Source organism: Erinaceus europaeus, chromosome 1 (genome assembly GCF_950295315.1).
Source record: "Erinaceus europaeus chromosome 1, mEriEur2.1, whole genome shotgun sequence".
In the NCBI taxonomy this organism is placed as follows: domain Eukaryota; kingdom Metazoa; phylum Chordata; class Mammalia; order Eulipotyphla; family Erinaceidae; genus Erinaceus; species Erinaceus europaeus.
This window is the reverse complement of record NC_080162.1, coordinates 72,968,222-72,992,658: the sequence shown is the minus strand read 5'-3', so window position 1 is coordinate 72,992,658 and position 24,437 is coordinate 72,968,222. Positions and strand designations below refer to the sequence as shown.

The following is a 24,437-nucleotide window of genomic DNA, read 5'->3' as shown; positions in this document are numbered from 1 at the left end:
TGAGCAGTATTCATCATGTTCTCATCAGGAGAACAATGTGGAAAGGTTCCCACTCTACAGCCCCACTGCTAGGCCACCGAGGTGTAGCTCTTCTCCTGGTCAGTTCTCTGTTCCCAGATGTCAGCACAGAGCCTCCCCCTGCTGCTCCAGCCTCTGAAGGCAGCAGCAATGGAGACTCACAGTTGCATTTGGTGAGACTTAAGGGAGTCCTTTCCTCTCTTCAGCTGTCTTTTTGTTGGTAAAACAGACTGGATGTGGTGCCTCAACTGGTAAACTGCTGGACTGTTACCAGCCACTTAATCTCTCCTTCGTCTCTTCTCTGTCCACGAGCCACATATGTTTGCACTTACTGGTGATTTGGTGGGTTCCTGAAATCATTCTAGTCCTGCCTTGTTGCGGTCCCAGATGATCTCCCTATCTATTGCCTTCTTAAACCCTAAGACAGCAGTTTAGTACCCTTTTAATACTAGAGCCTAGAGAATATATTGTATCCAAGGGGTTTTAGGAGGCAAGAAGGATGATTGATATAGGAAAATCAGGTTATTTTAGCTCTCTTGAATGGCTGCCCTGGCAACCAGTTTTATAGACCCAGTGACTAAAAATATTTTTCCCACTGCAACCCTCTCCTGAACCAGAGACATACAGTCCATTTGCCTACTCAAAATCTGTGCCTGCAAGATGATGAACAAATATTATATTTAGCATATATATATATAAATGAGTTAACAGTTCTTGTCACTAAACCATTCTTCCTCCTGTGTTCCCTTTCTCACTGTTTGCTCAACGAGTCAGGAAACCATTTTCCTCTTTCCATTATCTTATACACCAGTTCCCTAAAATAACCCGAATTTTCTGTCTTTAACTCACTTTGTGATCAATTGCTTTTTGTCTCTACTTGCACTGCCAGAGTGAAGCTGTCTTCATTCCCCCTGGTTGCTGCAGTAACCTCACATCTGAACTCTTTGATTACTTGCCTTACTCCACAGGAATCATGATGATTTCTGAGTATATTAATCAGATTTTGTAATTTACACAATGGATTAAACACTTGGCTATTTTTCCTTTCTTCTCTGAGTAAAATCCAAACTCCCTACCAGTGCAGATAGTCCCATAAATTGGCTTCTGCTCATCTCTTCAACTTTGTTCCAGGGCTGGGGAGATAGCATAATGGTTGTGCAAGATTTTCATGCCTGAGGCTCTGACGTCCCAGTTTGAAGCCTTAGAAGCCTTAAGCCAGAGCTGAGCAGTGATCTGTCTCTCTCTAGTCTTTCTTTCATATCTTTTTTAAATTAGTGATTTAATAATGATTGAAAAGATTGTGGGACAAGAGGGGTACAATTCCATACAATTCCCACTGTCAGAGTTCCATGTCCTCTCCCCTCCATTAGAAGTCTCCCTATTCTTTTTTCCCCTTTTTTACTCTTTATGTTATTTTTTTTAAAAAAATTTATTTATAAAAAGGAAACACTGACAAAACCATAGGATAAGAGGGGTACAACTCCACACAATTCCCACCACCAGAACTCCGTATCCCATCCCCTCCCTTGATAGCTTTCCTATTCTTTATCCCTCTGGGAGTATGGACCCAAGGTCATTGTGGGATGCAAAAGGGGAAGGTCTGGATTCTGTAACTGCTTCCCTGCTGAACATGGGTGTTGACAAGTCAATCCATACTCCCAGCCTGCCTCTCTCTCTTTCCCTATTGGGGTGGGCTTCTGGGGAATCGGAGCTCTAGGCCACATTGGTAGGGTTGTCTGTCCAGGGAAGTCTGGTGGGCATCATGCTAGCATCTGGAGCCTGGTGGCTGAAATGAGAGTTAACATATAAAGCCAAACAAATTGTTGACCAATCATGAACCTAAAGGCTGGAATAGTGTAGATGAAGAGTTGGGGGGGGTGGAAATCTCTGTTTTGTAGATAGCTAGTAGGCATATTTTAGTTATATTCCAAAAGGCCTGTGGCTATACTAGTTGTTTTTTACTTTTTTTTCCCCCCTGAGAAATCTGATATGTAGGTGGATCCAAGTTATTGTCCGGGGAGGTGATATCATGGCTGGAAAAAGGACCAGAAAGCAGGATCAGGGAAGAGAGTAGCTCCCAAATATGGGAAAGGTGTATAAATATTGTTGATTGTAAACCCCACTGATTTGATCTGATCTGGAGCCCATATTCAGCTTAGGAGCCTATGTGACCTCTGCATCCTTGTAGATCTGAGCTCACATTCTGTGGTCATGAGAAGGAACATTCCAAGCTGCCCCAATTTCAGAACTCATCTTCCTCAGGTGTAGCATAGAGTATGTTGTCCATCCTCCCTTCGGAGGATGGAAAATTCTCTACCATTGTTGATATAAGTTGAGGGCAAAGTTCTATGGGGGCCCACAAAGGGGTCTATTTTGTTGTTGTTCTTTTTAAAAAAAATTTAAAAAATATTTATTTATTTATTCCCTTTAGTTGCCCTTGTTGTTGTATTGTTGTAGTTATTATTGTTGTTGTTATTGATGCCATCGTTGTTGGATAGGACAGAGAGAAATGGAGAGAGGAAAGGAGACAGAGAGGAGGAGAGAAAGATAGACGCCTGCAGACCTGCTTCACCGCCTGTGAAGGGACTCCCCTGCAGGTGTGGAGCCAGGGCTCGAACCCGGATCCTTAAGCTGGTCCTTGTGCTTTGCGCCACCTGCTCTTAACCTGCTGCGCTACCGCCCGACTCCCATTTTGTTGTTCTTGATAGAGATGACTGGTAACAATGGAGAGAGGGATTTATTTAAGGTCTAGGCCCATCATGTCTGTTTGGGAATCTCAGGACTCCCCAAATAGGGCCCTAGCTGATCTCCCTACTCTTTATCCCTTTGGGAGTATAGACCAAAGATCTTTATGGGGTGCAGAAGGTGGAAGGTCTGGCTTATATAATTGCTTCTCTGCGGACATCAGCATTGACAGGTTGATCCATACCCCCCAGCCTATTTCTGTTTTTTCCTAATGGGGCAGGGCTTTGGGGAGGTGAGGTTCTAGGACACACTGGTGAAGTTGTCTGCCCATCAAAGTCAGGTTGGCATCATGGTAGCATCTGCAACGTGATGGCTGAAAGGTGGATGTAGTATCAAATGTTATGGATCAAGAGAAGCATGGAGGAAAATGAGCCATGCTGCAGAGGTCCCAGGATTGGGAGAAATACTGGTTTATAGAGAATGAGGAAGGTTCCTTGCTGTCTTAGAGTTTAAGAGGGCAGTAGGTAATTATTATTATAACCAAGTTATTTGGGAACTTGGCTTACTTTGAAAACCCTGTGATTAGGATTTATTTCAGTAAATAAATAAAATGCGAAAACAATTTTTTTGCATGTTTCATAGCTCTCAAATTCATGCCTAAGTGGCCATTATGAGATAACAGGGGTATAATTCCACACTGTTCCGACTACCAGAGTTCTGTGTGCCCATTACCTCTATTGGACATTTCAATAGTTATCCCAAGGTCACAGATATGGGTTGACTATTCTCCCCTCCCATATATATATATAATTTTTGCCTGTAGTCCTGCCATCTCTTCTTTTCTAAGTCACACCTACACCTACTACTACTTCTGAGTGTCCTTTTTTCCCTCTTCTGTCTCTGGGTCCTGATGGAATTGCAGTTCAGAGCCCTTTGGTCATCTTCTGTTAATATTTCTCCCCCTCTGCAAATACGGACCAAAGTTCTTTATGGGTTGCAGAAGGTAAGAGTTCTGGTTTTTGTGATTATTTCTCCATTAGACATAGGCATTGACAGGTTAATCCATACTCCCAGCCTGTTTCTGTATTTCTCTAGTGAGGTAGGGCTCTGGAGAGGTGAGGCTCTGGAACACATTAGTGAAATTGTCTGCCCAGGAGGGTTGGATGGAATCATAGTAGCATCTGCAATTTGGTGGCTGAAAGGTGGTAAGATATAAAGCAGAAAAAAATGTGTGATAAACAGAAACCAAAATGTAGGTATAGAACAGATGAGAATAGGGATTTTAGGGTGGAAAGAAACTAGGAAGTCTATTTTAGGTATGTTCCTTGGGGCCCATGACTTTAACAATTTTTCTTGAGTTTGATAACTAACATGCAGTTGGACTAAAAATATTGTATGGGAGGATGGTGTCAGAGTTGAGAACAGAACTAGAAAACTGAATTAGGGCAGAGAGTAGCTCCCAAACTTGAAGGAAATATATAAATACAATTATCTAATTACCACATCAGTCTGACCCAGGGCCATGTATTCATATTTAGCACAGGAGCCTGTATAACCTGAGTCCCTGTAAGTCTGAACTCGGAGTCCATGATCATAGCTGGGAACATTCTAGGCTGCACTTATTTCAGGACCTGTTTTCCTTGAGTTCACAGAGTAGGCTGACCCAGCCACCCTTCCCTTTGTTACTTTTTAGTGAGGGCAAGGTCCTGGAGAGACCAGAAAAGGGCTTATGATGATGTTCCTGGTGGAAGTTATCCAAGATAGTAGAGAGAAGGATCTACTAGAGGTCTAGGCCCATTGTATCTATGGGGGGGGGTGTCCAAGAATTCCCTGACCAGGTGGCCCCTTACTCTTCCTCTTTCTTGAATTGTTCAAATTCTTTCTGATCTTAGCTCTTGGCATAGCATGCTCCTTATAATGAGAGTGTATTTCTCTAGGCTTATGCCCCTTTCAGGTGTCAATTTCTAATCATTGTGGATATCTCTGTCATTGAAAACAACATGGCTTTGTATACTTTGCTCTTTTCTTCTGTATGTTCATCTTCACTTTTTAAAATTTCTTCCTGCCTGCCTATCCTATCTCCTATTCTCTCTTCATGCAGTCTTTCTTTTTCTACCTGCCTTGCTCATATGGTGTACTCCAAAAAGATAGGAGTGATCTGTGCCATTGTTCACCAAGTATTTCCTCTGTGTCCAACACTGTGCTTTTTCATCATGTAAACTCAGCGGTATAAGTGCAATTAAGTGAGACATTAACCTCCTTTGCACTGAGCAGTTGTTTGTGAGGAAGCTCTGGCATTGGATTGCATATGTTGTTTCCTGAGAGGTATAAGAATTTTTCATGTCCAAGCTGGGATTCTCCTGGTGCCTTCTTTTTCCTTTTGGCTGCAAAGTATGGCACACACTGTCACTGTCTTGAGGTGTCATTTAAGGAATGAGGAATTCTCTAAAATTTTTGAACAAAAGCTTCAAAACAAAACAAAGCAAAACAGAATCGCCCTGGGAATTGAGAGATGGCTCAACAAGTGAGGCACATTCCTTACCATGAGTGGAGGCCCCAGATTTGTTCCTTACCACCATGCGGGAGCACTGCAGCCAGTTACCAAGAGAACTTTGTGGATGGTGGATTGATGTTTTGGTGTCTTCCCCATTCCCTCTCTCAACAGATATAAAATTAAAACAATGGGGGTGAGAGTGCTTTGCAGATGCCTTTCATGGGGAGATCAGAAATTGTACTCATGTGTCAATGACTCTTCTGTAAACCATTATCTCCCCTACCTCCCAGTAAAATGACTTGGAAAAAAAAAATCCCTGGGCCTTGGAGCATGCTTATTGTATCACACATGTGTGAGATCCTGTATCCATTCTCCATGTATCACATTATAATAAATATATACATTTTTTTTTTCTGAGCCTGACATCTGATATGCAGGTAGATCCAAGTTATTGTCTGGGGAGATGATGTCGTGGCTGGAAAAAGGACCAGAAAGCTGGATCAGGGAAGAGAGTAGCTCCTAAATATGGGAAAGGTGTATAAATATTGTTGACTGTAATAAATATATTTTTAAAAAGACCATAGTAGGAGCCAGTAGATTGCTCACGCAGGCGAGCACACACATTACCACCTGCCCCTACTATTTCTTTAGCTGTACGCATTGGGCTCCTTGGAAAACACTGAGTGGAGCTGGGCTTGAACTGTGGTTTATTGGTTCGAGCATGTATACTGTCTGAGTGACACTGAATAGGCTCCTTCACACTCTTACCTGCAAAGTGGGGAGTGGTGTCCACCTTTTGGGATTGGTATGAGGATAAAATATAATACTACATTTGTGATGCCAGACCCATGGCGCCACCTGTTAAGAATGTGTTCCTCCGTAGTGAAACTGTAGAACATCATAGTAAGATGGGAACTTGGACTAACATTCTTTCAAAAATATTTTATTAATAACAGAGTTAGGAGAGAAAGAGAACCAGAGCATCACTCTGATCCTCTTTTCTTAATCTACTGGCCTATTCATTCGTCCATCCATCCATCCATCCATCCATCCATCCATCCATCCATCCTTCTACTGATTCACTCATTTACCTTTCCTCTCTTCCATTCTCTCCAATTATTCACATATCCATGTACTTAACAACTTACATACCTATTTGTCAAATACAGTTATTTTTATTTATTATTTTTGCCTCTAGTCACTGGGGCTCAGTGTTGACAGATGCTACTAATCAACCACTCCTGGCAGCCATATATATTTTCCTTCTATTTTATTTGATAGGACACAGAGACATGGGTAGATAAATAGAGAAAGATAGACACCTACAGAGCTGATTCACCACTTGTGAAACATCCCTGCTGCAGGTGGGGAGCAGGGGCTTGAACCCTGGTCCTTCCTCATAGTACTATGTGTGCTTAACTGGGTGCTCTACTACCCAGCCTTGTTACTGTATTTATTTTTAAAACAAACATGTTAAAGATAATTTTAAAGAGTCAGGTGGTAGCACAGCAGGTTAAGCTCAGGTGGCGCAAAGTGCAAGGACCTACGTAAGGATCCGGGTTCGAGCCTCCGGCTCCCCACCTGCAGGGGAGTCACTTCACAAGCGTCGAAGCAGGTCTGCAGATGTCTGTCTTTCCCTCCCTCTCTGCCTTCCCCTCCTCTCTCCATTTCTCTCTGTACTATTTAACAATAACAGCATCAATAATAACTACAACAATAAAACAACGGGCAACAAAAGGGAATAAATTAAAATATATTAAAAAAGATAATTTTAAAATATCTATAGCTATTCCAAGAAACCATTAGTTGTTTTTAATATAAAAATATCGTGCTATATGAAATCTTTTGGAAATTACTCATCCCTTTTTTTTGCTAAGATTTATTTATACTATTGTACATAGTTGTAATTCATTTATTTTTACTGGTCCATAACATTCCATTCTGTGACTGTACTATCCTTTTTGCTCATCATCTGGTAGATGTGTGTTTGGAATGGTGTTAGGTTTTGCTAACTTTAAACCATGTTACTATATGTGTGTGTGTGTGTGTGTGTGTGTGTGTAAGAAGCTTTTTTTGGTATAGCTCAAGGGTAGAAATGCCAAACTATAGGGTATATGAATATACAACTTCAAAAATGTCTAGAATTTTCTAAAATTGTTCTGGCTACTATGTGTCTGTCAGCTGCTACTTTATTTTTGCTATTTGTAATTTTTAAAAATATTTATTTATTTTCCTTTTTTGTTGCCCTTGTTTTTATCATTGTTGCGGTTATTATTATTGTTGTTATTGATGTTGTTGTTGCCGGATAAGACAGAAATGGAGAGAGGAGGGGAAGACAGAGAGGGGGAGAGAAAGATAGACACCTGCAGACCTGCTTCACCGCCTGTGAAGTCACTCCCCTGCAGGTGAGGAGCTGGGCACTCAAATTGAGGCCCTTAAGCCAGTCCTCGAGTTTCGCGCCATGTGTGCTTAACCCGCTGCGCTACAGCCCGACCCCCGCTATTTGTAATCTTAAAAAAATAATTTAATTAATTTATTTTTATTTTGGATAGAGACAGAGAGGCACTGAGAGGAAAGTAGAAGATAGAGAGATACCTGCAGGCGTCTTCACTGATCATGAACCTTCCCCCTGCAGGTGGGGTTTGGGGCTTGAATCCAGATCCTTTTGCATTAGAACAGGTGAGCGCAACCAGGTGAGCTGCCCCTGGCCCCCTTATTTCTGATATATGTATAAGGGCCACAGTGGTGTCTTATGATAGTTTTGCTTTGACTTTTCCAAACTAATAATGAGATTGGATATCTCTTAATTTGTTTATTTCCATGAGTATTTTCCTTAATCCCATTTTAATGATGGTATCTTTATGATGGTATCTTTTATGATACCCACCAGGAGCTGGGTGCCCACCAGGAATTTCCATCAGAAGCCAGGAAGGAATCTTCAGAATTACAGCATCTTCATCTGGGCAGGAACCTGTCCTGACTCCGTTTGGATTTCTTGCTCCAGGCAGTGTCCACAGAAGCTTCATTCCCAGGTGGGAAATGTGAGCCTGCTCTCACTTCTGACCTTCTTGGTTGAGGCTTTTACCTTCTCTTGGGGCTACAGGACAGAAAGAGAAACAGCTAGTGCTGTACAGGTCTCAGAAGGCTGTAAGGTAGGAGAAACTGGAGGAGTGACTATAGGCATTAAGTTCCCATCCTGTCTCAGCCCCCTAGAACAAGTCAGGAGAGGACTGAGGGTCCTGTGCCAGTGAGAGAAGTGCCTTGCAGTTCCTGAGACCTGCAGACCTGTTCTTCAAGAGTGCTCACTCACTCACTCTAACTCCTGCTGTCCCTCCTTCCCTATGTGTTCCATGTATTGCCTAGGGGCACTTGCCCCTGTGCTTCTTAAGACTGAAGTGAAAGACAGAGATTGGCTGGGAGTAAGGATCGACCAGTCAATACCCATGTTCAGCGGGGAAGCAATTACAGAAGCCAGACCTTCCACCTTCTGCACCCCATAATATTCCTTGGTTGATGCTCCCAGAGGGATAAAGAATAGGAAAGCTATCAGGGGAGGGGATGGCATATGGAGTTCTGGTGGTGGGAATTATCCTATGGTTTTTGTCAGTGTTTCCTTTTTATAAAAATTATATATATATATATATATATATATATATATATATATATATATATATATATATATATATATATATATAAAAGGCTGAAGTGTGAGGTATAGAGAGGGAGGTTAAAGGACTCACACTGGGAGTCGGGCGGTAACGCAACAGGTTAAGCGCATGTGGCACGAAGCGCAAGTACTGGCGTAAGGATCCCGGTAAGAGCCCCTGGCTCCCCAACTGCCAGGTACTTGCTTCACAAGTGATGAAGCAGGTCTGCAGGTGTCTGTCTTTCTCTCCCCCTCTCTGTCTTCCCCTCCTCTCTCCATTTCTCTCTGTCCTATTTAACAATGACGACATTAACAACAACAACAATAACTACAACAACGCTAAAAAACAAGGGCAACAAAAGGGAAAATAAATAAATATAAACACAATAAAAAAGGGACTCTTTCTGTAATTCTTAGACACTCTTCAATTCAACATGCTTTTAAGGTAGAGGAGAAATAGGAAAGCAAAGCCTCAGGATTTCCTCCCTATAGTGTCCTGTCAATGTGGAGTCCACCACTGGGAGCCAAGCCCTACCTGGGGTCCTTCCTTACCTGGAAATGAGGTTCCTCCTGAGGACATAGATGGTAGAAAGTGCAGTCAGGGGAACTAGCTTCCAGCCAACCAGGAGGACACTCCCCAAAAGGGATCCGTAGTCTCTGGCTTCTGGCGATAGAAAGATATTAGGATGAGTCTGGCCTCTCACTTCCATTACTCAGCCCCCAAGCAGGCCCCATCCCAGATTCAGATATCAAGATATCACTGTGGACTTAGAAGGAGTCACCAGTCTGCTCTGATTCTCAGTTTCCTAGTGTTTAAAATGGGACTGATAGCATGTCTTGGAATTAAATAAGAACACTCAAGCAAAGTACCTAGAAGATGAGCAATAATGTTGAATCTGAATGGCTTCTGCGAGGGATGGTAGGAAACAGGGAAAGGTACCTCATATTGACTTGGTTATTCACAGAACTACCTGGTAAATAGGTGTACTGTTAGGATGCAGATACCTGGATTCTAAGTCATCACACTGAAGGGGTTACACTAATTGTCATCCCATTTTATTTTATCATCATCATCATTATCATCATTGTTATTATCATCATTATTTTTTGTCACTGTAGAGCCTTAACCACTTTGGACTGATTTTTTTCAGATAAAATGAAAGAGAGAGACAGAAGGGAGTAGGAGAGAGAGAAAGACAATAAGGCACTGGTGCTTCCCCTGTGGGGGCTAGGCTTGCACCTGGGTGACTGGTACCCTCTCATACGAGTTATCTTACCTGCCCTTCAGTCCCATTTTATAGATGAGGAAACTGAGTTTGAGAAGGGTGACGGGACTTACCCCAGGATTACACATGGCAAGCATGACAGAGCCAACATGTAAATGCTACTGTCTGTCTCTAAGTGCAGTTCTTACCTGGTTGGTGGTTTCAGCCCTACTCACCCAAACTCTCTTGCTCTTCTCTAAACTCACTCAGTTTCATGCTGGCCTGGAGCAATGGCTTGTTCTCATTCTCCACTAGGCAGGTAAACAGCTTTATGTTCTTATACTCTAGGGCGCTGACCAGAAGATGACTGTCTTGGCTGAATGTGCCATCTGAGTTGTTGGTGGAGGCATCAGTTTCACAGGTCTTGCAACGTCTGCTCCCCTTTAGCCATGTGATATTTATGCCACCTGGGTAAAACCTTTGCACGTGGCAGACGAGGACGACCATCTGGAGTCTTGGGACATGGTGTTCTGTTATTGTCACTGTGGGTGAAACTGAAACAATATCCTTTCTTGGCTACATCCTTTTTTATAAGAAGTGATACTCAAGGGGCTTCCATGTCTTTCTAGATAATCCACTCAACTCTTGGAACTTGCTAGTGAGTAAGACAGACATGCTCCCTGCCTCCCAGAGTTCATATTGTGGTGGGGAGGACAGGGAGGAAAGAAGCAGTCATATGACCCCCATAAGGGTTCTGAGAGCCTACACAGGGGCCCTAGGCTGGAGATGGGGCTGGTTAAGGAAGAGCTTTTGGAAGCAGTGACTTTGAGCAGAAATATAAAGTATGAATAGGTCTTAACTATCTTTGACAGGTTTTATTTTTCAGAAATGGTCATAGCAAGCCTCAGGATATCTTCCAGAATTTTGCTGCCCCCTTCCCACCGTCAGAGAGGGCATCTGCTTTTGCTTATCTAGAACCTAGGCAGGACTTTGTGACTAACTGATCAATGGAGTGTGGCAGAGGTGACACTGTTTGACCTTTAAGGCTGGGTTGGTGTGTCTTTCACTGGCCCTTTCTCTCTTAGGCTACTCATTTTAGGACATAGTGCCCAGCCTAGGAGGGAAACCTAGCTAGTCTGTGCAGAAATGGTAGGGGGAGCCAACGTTCTAAGCCAGCAGATGGCAGCAATGACCAGCGATTAACGTAAAAGCCTTGGGAAAATTTCAGCCATTGAATCATCCAGCTGACATTCCTAATGCTGAAACAGAAGCAGTTATTCTTGTCAGGCACTGTCTATTTTACTGACCCACAGAAAACAGGAGCATAATAATTTGGGGGAATTTAATCGCTAGTAACCAGACAGTAGGCAAACATGCTGAAGGAGAGTGAGAGGGAAGAAGGCACTGGGAGAAGCTGGACTGGGGAAGTGCATTTGAGGAAGAGGATGGCAGAGAAGGAGGCCCTAAGGTTAAGACAAATATGTTTCAAGGATAGAATGATGGCCAGTAGTGTGAGTGAGGCTAACTCTGGGTTGTGGAGCTAAAGTTACAGTCAGTTTGAAGACTGCCTGTACTTAGTTGTCCTTGTCCTGCACTTACCCCTAAGGAGTGTAGTATGATTAGTTTCCAGATCCTAAACCCTCATACAAGCTTCCCTGGATCTGGTTTGCCTGAGAATTATCACCAAGTCTGATTCTTTCTACTGCCTTCTGTTATGCAGTCTCCTCATGCTACAAAAGAGGAGTCCTTTACAAATCCTGAATACATCTATGACATATTATCCTGGTTATAAAATCTGTGGGACACAAAATAAAGGGCACTTAAAAATACTTCTGGGAAGGGGGATGGGCGGTAGTGCAGGGACCAGTGTAATGGTCCCTGTTCTAGTCCCTGGCTCCCCATCTTCAGGGGGGTTACTTCACAAGCAGTGAAGAAGGTCTGCAGGTGTTCATCTTTCTCTCCCTCTCTCTGTCTTCCCCATCTTTCTCGATTTCTTTCTATCCTATCCGGCAAACAATAATAGCAATAACAGCAATAACAATAATAACAATGGCATCAAAAATGAGAAAAATAGCCTCCAGGAGCAGTGGATTCGTAGTGCAGGCTCCAAGTCCCAGCAATAATCCTGGAAGAAAAAAAAAACTTTGGGAAAGACTGTTTGCTTGAGTAAGGCATCATAACTCCCCCCATCTACCTCCATGATCTTCATTTCCAATAGCATTTTAGTGGCTATTTCAGTATTTATCAAAATTTCACATATGTAGACAGTGTTGCTCGGTTGTATAATGCAGTCTAAAGCAGTTTTTAACAGAAATCCTGTGACTTTAAAAATATTTATTTATTGGAAGGTTTCTATGTTCACATAGTTCTCTATGGCATACATGATGTTGTGGTACAAAATTTTCTCTTTTTTAAAAATTTTTTTAATTATCTTTACTTATTGGATAGAGACAGCCAGAAACTGAGAAGGTAGGGGGAGATAGAGAGGGAAAGAGACAGAGTCACCTGCAGCCCTGCTTCACCACTCACACAGCTTTCCCCCTGCAGGTGGGGACTGGGGGCTCAAACTTGGGTCCTTGCTCATCACCACTAGGCCCCCAAATTTTTTCAAATAAGAATTACGCTGTATTGTGAAATTCTCCCAGGAATTAGAAATGGAAATAACAACTAAATATAGGGAAGAAAAAAGAATGATGGTGGTTTGGGAGGTGGCACAGTGGATAAAGCATCAGACTCTCAAGCATGAGGTCTTGAGTTTGATCCCCAGCAACACATGTACCAGAGTGATGTCTGGTTCTTTCTCTCTCTCCTCCTATCTTTCTCATTAATAAATAATAAAAAGGGAATGATGTAAGCATTCTGATTATTAAATAAAATCTTATTATGTGTGTAATTTGAAATGAATGATGACAATCAAGTCAGTATGATATTTTCCCACTAAATACATTCAGAGGGATGTAGTGACATCCCAGGAGCCATATCTTGTGCAACTATTTAAGCATATGATGAACAATTCTCACTGTTTGCTTTAAAATATATGATTCGGGAGTTGGGCGGTGGCGCAGCAGGTTAAGCGCAGGTGGCACAAAGTGCAAGGACTGTTGTAAGGATCCCGGTTCAAGCCCCAGGCTCCCCACCTGCAGGGGAGTCGCTTCACAGGTGGTGAAGCAGGTCTGCAGGTTTCTATCTTTCTCTCCCCCCCCTCTGTTTTCCCCTCCTCTTTCCATTTCTCTCTGTCCTATCCACCACCAACAACATCAGTAACCACAACAATGTTAAACAGCAAGGGCAACAAAAGGGAAAAGAAATAAATATATATTTAAAAAATATATATATATGATTCACTACAGAGTTCTTTACAATTATTTCAGTGGTATGTAAACACAGATTATTGAAAGATCATCCTTTTTAAAAAAAGATTTATTTATTTATTTATTCCCTTTTGTTGCCCTTGTTTTATTGTTGTAGTTATTGTTGTTTTTATTGATGTCGTTGTTGGATAGGACAGAGAGAAATGGAGAGAAGAGGGGAAGACAGAGAAAGGGAGAGAAAGAGAGACACCTGCAGACCTGCTTCACTGCTTGTGAAGCAACTCCCCTGAAGGTGGGGAGCCGGGGGCTCGAACTGGAATCCTTATGCCAGTCCTTGTGCTTTGTGCAGGGACTTTCTTTTTTGGTAGAGCGGTGGTGAGTCACAGAAGTGTTTAAGCAAGGGCATAACCTTTATAAAGTGCCCCTGCCTGCTTAGGGCGTGGGGATAACCTCTCGGGGGCAATGGTAAGAGCTGGGGCGTGGGGGTCGGGTGGTGGCGCAGTGGGTTAAGTGCATGTGGCGCAAAGCGCAGGGACCGGCATAAGGATCCCGGTTCGAGCCCCCGGCTCCCCACCTGCAGGGGAGTCGCTTCACAGGCGGTGAAGCAGGTCTGCAGGTGTCTATCTTTCTCTCCCCCTCTCTGTCTTCCCCTCCTCTCTCCATTTCTATCTGTCCTATCCAACACCGAACAACATCAACAATGGCAATAATAATAACCACAACGAGGCTATAACAAGGGCAACAAAAAGGGGGAAAAATGGCCTCCATGAGCAGTGGATTCATGGTGCAGGCACCGAGTCCAGCAATAACCCTGGAGGAAAAAAAAAAAGAGCTGGGGCGTGGGGTGGTGGTGGTTGTTGCACACAGGTTAGAGATGACTAGATCTTGGGCACTTGTCACTTGACCTGGGTACCAGTAGATATAAATGTATAGGTTGAACATGGGAAAGAAGGACATTTGATAAACCTGTGATGGATAAGTTAGGACAGGTCTCTGGCTTTGAGCAATGAATTGATAGGAAAATCTTTGATGTAGCCATGGGTTTGGAAACAGTGGGGATAGTCATGTATAGACCCACCATGCCATTCTCTGCTCTCTGTGTGTGTAGTTCTTATAGGAGGGAGGTCAGAGATGGTCATCTGAAGGTATATTATTGGATGCAACATTGCAGGTCATGGAGTTAAAGCATATGAGATTGGATAAGACCTTCACTTTTCTGGGTCCTTGGTTTCCTCATTTGTGTCACGTAAGGATGTACAGTTTTTTTTTTTTTTGAAATGCTGGAGCTGGTGGCTGGAATTGCATTTACAAATTGGAGTGTTCTGTTGTCATTTGGTTAGGAAAGGCAGACTTCTATTTGGGGATGGAAGATCTGAATAGAGAGGAACTAAACCCTTCTTTATGACAGCACCTCAAGTTACCGCCAATGGAGAGGAGGCAGTGCTGTGGAGATGAAATGCTATTGATGACTGTTTTTTGTTTTTCTCTGGTTGGTTCTGGAGCAATGGTGAGTTGTGTTTGTGTTGTGACCTCTGGAAGGAATTCACTCATTTGCAGGAGGTAAGTCTCACTCTTTTGAGACTGCGGGAATAGACAGGAGCAAAGGAGCATGCAGACCCCTTGGGAAAACCCTTGTGGTGGATCCCTGTGGTAGTAAGGGTGATTTTTATTGCTGCTGCTACGATGATTCTGTTGACTCTGATCCAATAACACAGTGATGACTTTGCCTTTTTTTTTTTTTTTTTTTACTATTTTTAAAATATTTATTCCTTTCTGTTGTCCTTGTTGTTTTATTGTTATAGTTATTATTGTTATTTTAAAAAAGGTTTTACTTATTTATTAATGAGAAACATAGGAGGAGAGAGGAAGAGCCAGACATCACTCTGGTACATGTGCTGCCGGGGATTGACCTCATGACCTCATGCTTGAGAGTCTGATGCTTTATCCACTGCGCCATCTCCCGGACCACTATTGTTGTTATTGATGTCATTGTTATTGGATAGGACAGAGATAAATTGAGAGAGGAGGGGAGACAGAAAGGAGGAGAGAAAGATAAACACCTGCAGACCTGCTTCACTGCTTGTGAAATGACTCCCCTACAGGTGGGGAGCCGGGGGCTAGAACTGGGATCCTTACACCAGTCCTTGCGCTTTGCATCACCTGCGCTTAACCTGCTACACTACTGCCTAACTCCTGATGACTTTGTCTTTGTGAGATCAGAACCATAAAGGTTTGAACATGTCCTTGCTTGAATTGCTCCCTCCCTTGGTGGGTTTAAGAAGTTTGTTTCATAGGAGGTGATTTGCTGCCCGATGAACTGGACAATGTTATCAGAAGCCCAAGTGCAGAGCGGAACCTCCTTGCTGTTTACTAGAAGACCTGCATGAACTGATCTCTGTCCTCTGTCTCCAGTCTTACACACCTCACTACGCTCAGCCATCTAGGTCTCTTTTCTGCTCCTCAAACATTTTACTCTATACTATAAGCCCTACCCGCACCACAGGGCCTTCACACACATTTTTTCATCTATGTGCCGCAATGTAATCTTTTTTGTAATTCCTTTTCATCTTTAGGCTGGTCACAAACTTAACTTCTCCAAAAAGGCATTTCCCGAGTAACTAAGATTTCTCCTATTTTTAATCTAATTCAGTAATTAGTTTACCCTCTGCCCCCATAGCTATATAGTAATTAGTTTACCCCCATGTTATAAGTCATAGCTATATAGTTGTTTATATCTTGACTGATATTGTTCACCTGACTCATTGAGACAGAGCCAGATCTGTTATTTTTACCATGAAATCCATGCCATCTACAATAGTGCCACCAGCTAGCAGATGCTCAGCAAATAATGAATGAATGAATGAGTTTCTACTGTTCTAATCACACTAGAACAAAGGGAACTCTGAAAGAGAAGGGATTAAGGGGCTGGGAGGTGGCATAGCCAGTTGAAAGCACACATTATCATGCAGGAGGACCTGGGTTCAATCTCCCAATCCCCACCTGCAAAAAGGAAGTTTGATGAGCAGTGGAACAGCCTCTCTCTCGAATTTTTTTATTCACAGCCTCTCTCTCTCTCGAATTTTTTTATTATATTTATTTATTGGATAGAGACATACAGAAATCAAGAAAGGAAAAAGGGAGTGGGAGAGGAAGAGAGAGAGAGGGAGAGAGAGAGAGAGGGAGGGAGAGGGAGAGAGAGAGAGAGAGAGAGAGAGACCTGCAGTACTGCTTCACCACATGCAAAGCTTTCTCCCTGCAGATGGGAACTGGGGGGCCCAAACCACCACTCATGAGCCACCACTCAGCCCCCTCAGCCTGCCTCCCCCCCTCTCGTCCCCTCTATTTCCCCATCCCATTTCAATTTCTTTCTCTATCCAAAAAAGAATAGGAAAAAAATTGGTTATTAGGAATGATGGATTCATTGTGTAGGCACCAAGTCCTAGTAATAACCTTAGTGAAAAAAAATAAAAGGACCTGATCATGGTAGTAACTGGGAAGGGGATGGTCACATCTGATAGGGAGTCTTGTATCCAGATTATGTGTGGTTTGTTGAAGAATGAATGGGGGACACAAGTGAAATGCTGCAGATGGGGATCCTATAGTAGTCACTAAGGGCTGGCCATATGAGAAGGAGGGTGGAGGGACCCTTACCTCTGAGGAATTTGGAGAGATCCACATATCCTGTGAGGGGTCTCTGCAATTCCTGATGAACCACTTGACAGGTGATCTGGGATTGGAGCGAGGTTATGGCAAGGGTCACCAGCACAGTGCTGACGATGTTGTAGGAGGCAGCGGCACCAGCTGGGAAGATGAAGGTCTGGAGGGCTGGAATCTCCACTGAATTTTGAAACCATTTCAGAGACATGTTTGAAGGGAAGAAGCCACTTGATGTGCAGTTGAAATTCACTACCTGGCCTGGATAGACCCTGTTGGAGGGGCTGGAAATTTGTGGAGGAGAGGGCTTAGCTTTGAGGAAGGAGAGGGGAAGGGGAGAGGAGAGAAAAATTAAGATGGTAAGTCACTCCCTAGTTGTTTGATTCACCCTGATAGACTTCTCAGGCAATTCTCTAGTCTTAGTTTTCTCTTTTCACAATGTTTATGTGATTCTTGTTATAACAGCTTGCCATCTGGTTTCACTGACTTTCCTCTGCTCCAACCTACACTAAAAACCAGACTACAGTGATCAGGCTAAAATGCAGATCCAACCATGTTTTTCTTCCTTCCTTCATTTCTCTCCCAAAGTGAATTGTTTAAAAAGTCACGTGAGGCATATAATGAAAAACATCAGGATTCTACCTTCTCCTTCAAATATAGATCAAGCTGCTTTTACTATTTTAGCTGGTTCTTTGAACACAGCTAGCTGTTTGTGTTTAAATAGCATAACATTATACCTTTATTTTGAGGTTTATATATTATGGGTAGACTTTCTACTATGGAAGATGATTTAACTCTTTACATCTTCTTCCACCTGCCAGTCATGCTTCCCCTTCTCACATGCTCCTGTCATACACACTTCAACATCTTTTGTCTTATCAGTATTTATATTATTACAACCAAAAGATAATTATTCAAAGATGTGTGGTGTCAGTATTATAATGATATTCCCTCTATTGTATAGTTTTTGTTTTCTTGGGAGTTTTTAGTAGTACTTTTTTTTCATTGCATAGTTTTTTTAATCTATTTTTTAAATTTTTTGAAACTTTTATTTATTTATTTATTTATTTTTACCAGAGCACTGTTCAGCTCTGGCTTATGGTAGTGTGGGGGGATTGAGCCTGGGACTTTGAAGCCTCAGGCATGGAAGTCTCTTTGCATAACCATTATGCTCTCTTCCCTACCCTCATTGCATAGTTTTCTATGAACCTATAATAAATTCATCTCCATACTTTCTGCTAGACTGGGTGTGACTCTTCTCATTTTATTTGAGTCTGCTAAGTATTGTAGTGAACTTCATTTAGGATGTTTGAATAACCTGTTTTTGGGAGGGGTTGTAGGGTGGTGGTGGTGATGGTGTTATACAGACTGTAATGAAAACTTTTTTCATGATTATCAATCTCTCTTTTCCCTCCCCTCCCCTCCCTTTCCTTTCCCTTCCCTCCTTTCCCCTTCTTTCCTTTTTCCATCCATCCCCTCTCCTCTCCTCCCTTATGAGATAAATAAAAACTTTAAAAAGAATTATTTCAAAGACAATCAAAATGCCATTATCACATTTAAAAGTATAAGTACTCTTTAACATATGTAATTGTCAGCATTCAGATTTTTCTGCTTGTCTCATAAATATCATCTATGATTGCTGTGTTTGAAATAGGATCCAAACAAGATACCTATTATAATTTGTTGCTTTATGACCCTAGCCTCTTTTAATCAAATGTGTGCACTTTATTGGGTGTGCCACTGCCTGACTCCTGTTCTTTTTCTTTCTTTCTTTTTTTTTTTTGCATTTATTTTTTAAAAAAAACAGACAGGTCACTGACTTTACGTAATTTTCTACATTCTAATTTATACCTCTGTGATATCATTTAAAATAATATTCTCACCTCTGTAATGCCTGCATTTGGAATAGAGAATCTAGTTAATTAGAGCCAGGTTCATAATTTTGATGAAAATATTTAAGAATTGGTGCTGACAGCTTCTGACTGCATCATGTTAGAAAGGCATGATGATATCTAGTTGTCATTTTTAAAATGGTATTCGGATTGATAAGTGGTTTTAGTTGTTGTTAATTAGTTCCATCTACTTGTTATCAAGTTTCCCACCACTTTTAACTGACATATGTAATTATCTTAGAACCCTGGCATGGATTTTTAGGGGTCTGGGCTTACCACGTACTGTGACTTTTGTGCCTTCTCCAAACTTCACCATCACATCTTCAGGGGTCTCTTTCCGGAACCTCACACAGTAGTAGACACCAGAATCTTCTGTGGTGGCAGTACTGATGTGAATGGAAAAGTCTGTGTTGCCTCTAATTGTGGTATCTGAAGCATTTTTCACTCGAGGGTCTCCTTTGTGGCCGCCTTTAAAATCATAGATCACCTTCTGACTTGGCCCTGTTCCCTTGATCCACTTAGTGGGTCCCACAAGGGACAGGAAGGTCATGGTGCAGTTCAGAGTTACTGTCTCTCCCACTGCAACTGACACTGAGTCCTGTGGCTGGATCACTCGCAGCTTCTCACCTGCCACTCCTGGAGGGAAACACAAGAGCCTTGCTCCAGTGGAGCTATGGCTGAGACTGGGGTCCAGGTCCAGGTGTCCAGATTGAAGCAAAGTTCCAGCAACTCATTACTTCCTCATCTATTAGCTACTAGGATGGACAACTTACTAAACATATAGGTGAGACAGACATCCAAAGGTCACAGATAAGGAAGTCACAGTAGAGGAAACAAATCTGTGAAAAGATGTTCAACCACAATAGTAGGTGGCGAAACATTTAAAAATACATTTTACTTTTTAATTTATTGTCTAGGGACAGAGAGAAATAGAGAGAGGAGGGGGAGCTAGAGATAAACAGAGAAAGAGAGACATCTGTAGCACTGCTTCACTGCTTCACTGCTTGCAATGCTTTCTCTCTGTAAATGTCGACCGGGCGCTTGAACCCAGGTCCTTGCACATTGTAACATGTGCTCTCAATCGGGTGTGCTACCACCCACCTGCGAAACATGTATTTAAATCAAAAGTCTGTGGCTAAAGTCCACGATGAGATAGCTGAGCAGTTCAAAAAGAAATAACTCGGACCTCAGCATATTCAGTTTTAAAGCACATTTTTTTATGTTGTAATAACAGACTGGTTGGTAACGAAGGCCTAAGTCTGACCCAAGGATATGTGGAATTGCTACATAATTAAGGAGCTTTACCGCCCTCCTTCTGTCTGGAAGAAAACAAACTAAATCTTTGAAAAGTGACTGTCTCTAGAGATTGGGATAAGAATGGACACTTTTTATTAATTTTGCACTTTTAATGGCTAGTTGGATTTCAAGACCAACCTACAAAACTGTAATAAAAATATATAATAAAGCAGTCTTTCCTCCTGTCTCTAATAACAAGCAGTTTTTTTTTTTTTTTAGAATATTGACGTGGTAGAAAATGAAAAGGATCACTGATTTCACTGTTGCCAGGGTGTGGCAGAGCAGTCAGTACTCCTAGGCATGGCTGATGGGACTGTACAGGGACGCAACTTTTCTAGACAGTTATATGGCATCATAGTCTGAGCCTGGTGACATGTATCTACTTGAAAAACCTATCATTTAACAGATAGAGAAGCACGACTTTTTTCTTTTTTTAAGTATTTATTTATTCCCTATTGTTGCCCTTTTTTTTTTTTAATTGTTGTAGTTACTATTGTTGTTGGATAGGACAGAGAGAAATGGAGAGAGGAGGGGAAGACAGAGAGGGGGAGAGAAAGATAAACACCTGAGACCTGCTTCACCGCTTCTGAAGCGACTCCCCATTCAGGTGGGAAGCTGGGGGCCCGCACTGGGATCCTTACGCTGGTCCTTGCTCTTTGGGCCACCTGCGCTTAACCCGCTGAGCTACCTCCTGACTCCCGTGAGAAGCAAGATTTTAATAAATCAATTTGGTCATAAATATAATGTCCATTCTCCCATTTCTATCGCTATGTTGAAATAATGAATTACAGATATTGAGGCACTGGCATCTTACTGGGAAATTCTGAGTTTCAAAACTTTTGAAATATAATCATACCTTTGACCTAGCAGTTCCTTTTCTTGGTACTCACTCAGAAGAAATAATCCCACAAGAGTGAGTTCATGTTTGTTTGTTTTTTTTGCCACTAGGGTATCACTAAGACTTGGTGCCAGCACTATGAATCCACTGCACCTGGTGGCCAGTTTTTCCATTTTAGTGGATAGGACAGAAAGAAATTGAGAGAGGAGGGGGATCTAGAGAGGGAGAGAGAAAGATAGACACTTGCAGACTTGCTTCACCGCTTGTGAAGCGACCCCACTGCAAGTGGGGAGCCGGGAGCTCGAACTTAAGCTAGTTCTTGCACTTTGTGCTATGTGTGCTTAACCTGCTGCGCTACCGCCTGGCCCCACCCACCTCAATATTATTTTTATAATATCAAAAATCTTGATGCAAAGCTCAGGTTTAAGAATAAGGCTCTGGGAGTTGGATGGTATATCAGCGGTTTAAGCTCACCCGGTGAGAAGCCAAGGACTGGCTTAATCCGGGTTGGAGCCTCTGGCTCCCCACCTGTAGGGGCGTCGCTTCACAGGCGGTGAGGCAGGTCTGCAGGTGTCTACTTCTCTCCCCCTCTCTGTCTAACAAAGATGACATCAATTACAACAACAATAATAACTACAACAACAATAAAAAAACAACAAGGGCAACAAACGGGAACATAAATAAATAAATAAATAAATAAATAAATAAATAAATAAAAGAATAAGGCTCTGGGTCAGGAGACAGCTCACCTAATAGAGCACATGCTTTGTCATGTATGTGGAACTGAGTTCAAGTATCAGCATCGCATAAGAATCCCATAGATAGTGGATCTACACTGTGGTGTCTGTTCTTCCTGTATTTATCTTTTCCTCTGTCCTTCAAAAAAAAAAGAAAAAAAATGGACCAGGGACTGGAGGTAGCACAGTGGATGAAGCATTGGACCCTCAAGCATGTGTTCCTGGGTTTGATCCCCTGAATCATGTATCGAAGTGATGTCTGGTTCTCTCTTTCCCTTTCTCTCATTAATGAACAAATAAATCTTTAGAAATAAAATTGAGAGACAGGCTGGGAGCATGGATTGACCTGTCAACTCCCATATTCAGCGGAGAAGCAATTACAGAAGCCAGACCTTCCACCTTCTGCATCCCACAATGACCTTGGGCTCATACTTCCAGAGGGTTAAAGAATAGGAAAGCTATCAGAGGAGGGGATGGGATATGGAGGTCTGGTGGTGGGAATTGTGTGGAGCTGTACCCCTCTTATCCTATGGTTTTTGCCAGTGTTTCCCTTTTATAAATAAAAAATAAAAATAAAAAAGAGAAATAAAATTGTACCAAGGAGGCAACTCAGTGATAACGCTTTGCTCATGCACAGGGTCCAGGGTTCATTCTCCCAAGTTACATTAAAAAAAATGAAAGAGTAGGGCCCCACTAGTAATAAGAATCTGGGGAGCCAGGGTTATGGTTCAGCAGGCAGAGTGCAGGATTTGCATGCATAAGGCCATGGGTTTGATTCCTAGAACTGATATTATAGGGTAGTGCTCTGGTTTCTCTCTCTAATGACATAAATATTTCAAAAAATTTTTAAAAGATTTTATTTATTAATTAATGAGAAAGATAGGAGGAGAGAGAGAAAGAACCAGACTCTGGTACCTCTGGTACCAGTGCTGTCTGTGATTAAACTTGGGATCTCATGCTTGAGAGTCCAATGCTTTATCCACTGGACCACCTCGTGGATAACAAAATTTTAATTTGAAAATTTCATGGATTTTCTCATTCATAACTGAATAGCTTAAGTTAAGTTGCCCATCAGTGATTATTGTAATTTACTCTATAGTTATATACATTGCTACCATCCCCTTCCTTTAAAAAATCCTTAAAAATTTAATTAATTAATTAATTAATTGAATAGAGACATAGAGGAATCAAGAGCAAAAAGGGAATACAGAGAGAGAGAGAGAGAGAGAGAGAGAGAGAGATATAGCACTGCTTCACCACCTGTGAAGCTTCTCATTTGCAGATGGGGATTGAAGGCTTGAACCTGAGTCCTTGCACATTATAACATGTACACTCAGTTAAGTATGACACCATAAAACACCCTCCTACCCTTGAGTTTCCCTCCTCCTTTTTTATAAATTAAAAAATATTTCTGGACAGGGGTAGATAGCATAGTGTTTATGCAAAGAGACTGTCATGCCTGGGGCTCTGAAGTCCCAGGTTCAATCCCTTGCACCACCATAAGCCAGAGCTGAGCAGTGCTTTGGAGTTTCTCTGTGTCTTTCTCTCTCTGCATCTCTCTCAAAAATAAATAAAATACTTTAAAAAATAATAAATAAAAATATTTCTTTCTTTTTTTTTATTTTTTACCAGAACACTGAACAGCTCTGATTTATGGTGGCATAGGAGATTGAACATGGGATCTTGGAGACTCAGGCACAAAAGTCTTTTTGTATAACCATTATGCTATTTCCCCAGCTCACAAATAGAGTATCTTAGAAAAAAAAAAAAGAAAGAAAAAACCTACTGGAGGGGGATGGGGACACAAAACTGGTGGTTTGAATGGTGTGGAATTATACTCCTATTAGCATGTAATTTTGTAAATCACTAATACAAAAAGGTAACAAAAAACATCTTGGGGAGGGGGTGGGTGGTGGTGCACCTGTGCAAGGACCCAGGTTGAACCCCCCAGCCCCCACCTGCAGGGGGAAAGTTTCACAAGCTGTGAAGCAGCACTGCAGTTCTCCCTTTCTTCTTCTCTCTCTCCCTACCCCTCTCCCTCTCTCGCTGTATCTATCCCCATCCCCATCTCCATCTCCTCATTTTCCTTTTGATTTCTCTCTGCCTCTATCCAATAAATAATAATAACAATAGTTAATAGTAGTACTAAATCTGGGACATTTGTTAGGAGACTCTTGTGAAAGAAAACTTGGAGAAATATCTTCAAGAGGAGGTAATGAAAAAGGTAGCTCAAAAAAGGCATCACTCACTCAACTGTTAATGGAAAGTCAGTATTGAAGCATAACTCAGTTTAGCATCCCTTCTCATGGTACCACAGGGAGTGGAACTCACCTATGAGTCCAAGCAACAGAGGCAGAAGCAGAGGCAGGTGGCATAGGGAGATGGGAATGGGCATCGTGGTGGCCCCAGGAGCCTGCTCTGTCTGAATGTTGTCCTGGAGAGGTTGGGGATTCTGTGATCTGTTGTTAGAGGGAAAGCCTTGCCTCCCTGATATAAAAAGAAGTAACTGTGATCGGAGGAAAGGGCAGTGGGATTTTCACAGTTCCTTCTTTGAAATTGTGCAAGAGGAATCATGCATAAGCTCAAAAAAAAATCTACTGATATAAAGGTCCTAAGATGCTTGAAGAGTCTGGCAGACTCCATTAGTGCCTAGATTCTGTC

The 24,437-nt window shown here is 42.1% G+C and overlaps 1 protein-coding gene across 2 annotated transcripts; it reads right to left on the bottom strand.

The window, feature by feature from the left end:
* Window positions 1-8,034: 8,034 nt before the first annotated feature.
* LOC107522503 (signal-regulatory protein beta-1-like) lies at window positions 8,035-24,231 on the bottom strand. Of its 2 annotated transcripts, none has more exons than XM_060203149.1 (6): window positions 24,108-24,231; window positions 19,182-19,541; window positions 17,011-17,325; window positions 10,285-10,602; window positions 9,396-9,507; window positions 8,035-8,294 (listed from the first exon to the last, which is right to left on the bottom strand). In XM_060203149.1, exons 1-6 carry the CDS (start codon window positions 24,169-24,171, stop codon window positions 8,279-8,281), a joined length of 1,185 nt encoding a protein of 394 aa, XP_060059132.1. In that variant the 5' UTR covers window positions 24,172-24,231; the 3' UTR covers window positions 8,035-8,278. The 2 variants fall into 2 exon arrangements, with proteins under 2 accessions (XP_060059132.1, XP_060059121.1); XM_060203138.1 differs by having other exon boundaries at window positions 19,182-19,588; window positions 24,092-24,213.
* Between the last annotated feature and the right edge of the window lie 206 nt (window positions 24,232-24,437).

Bases quoted from the DNA above. Each gene is read 5' to 3' on its own strand.
- LOC107522503 (XM_060203138.1), bottom strand. From the start codon at position 24,171: ATGCCCATTCCCATCTCCCTATGCCACCTGCCTCTGCTTCTGCCTCTG. The intron at 19,589-24,091 runs GTGGTACCATGA...CCTGGACCCCAG, and splicing joins ATAGGTGAGTTCCACTCCCT to TCTCAGCCATAGCTCCACTG. The intron at 17,326-19,181 runs GTAAGCCCAGAC...CCTTCCTCAAAG, and splicing joins CACAAAAGTCACAGTACGTG to CTAAGCCCTCTCCTCCACAA.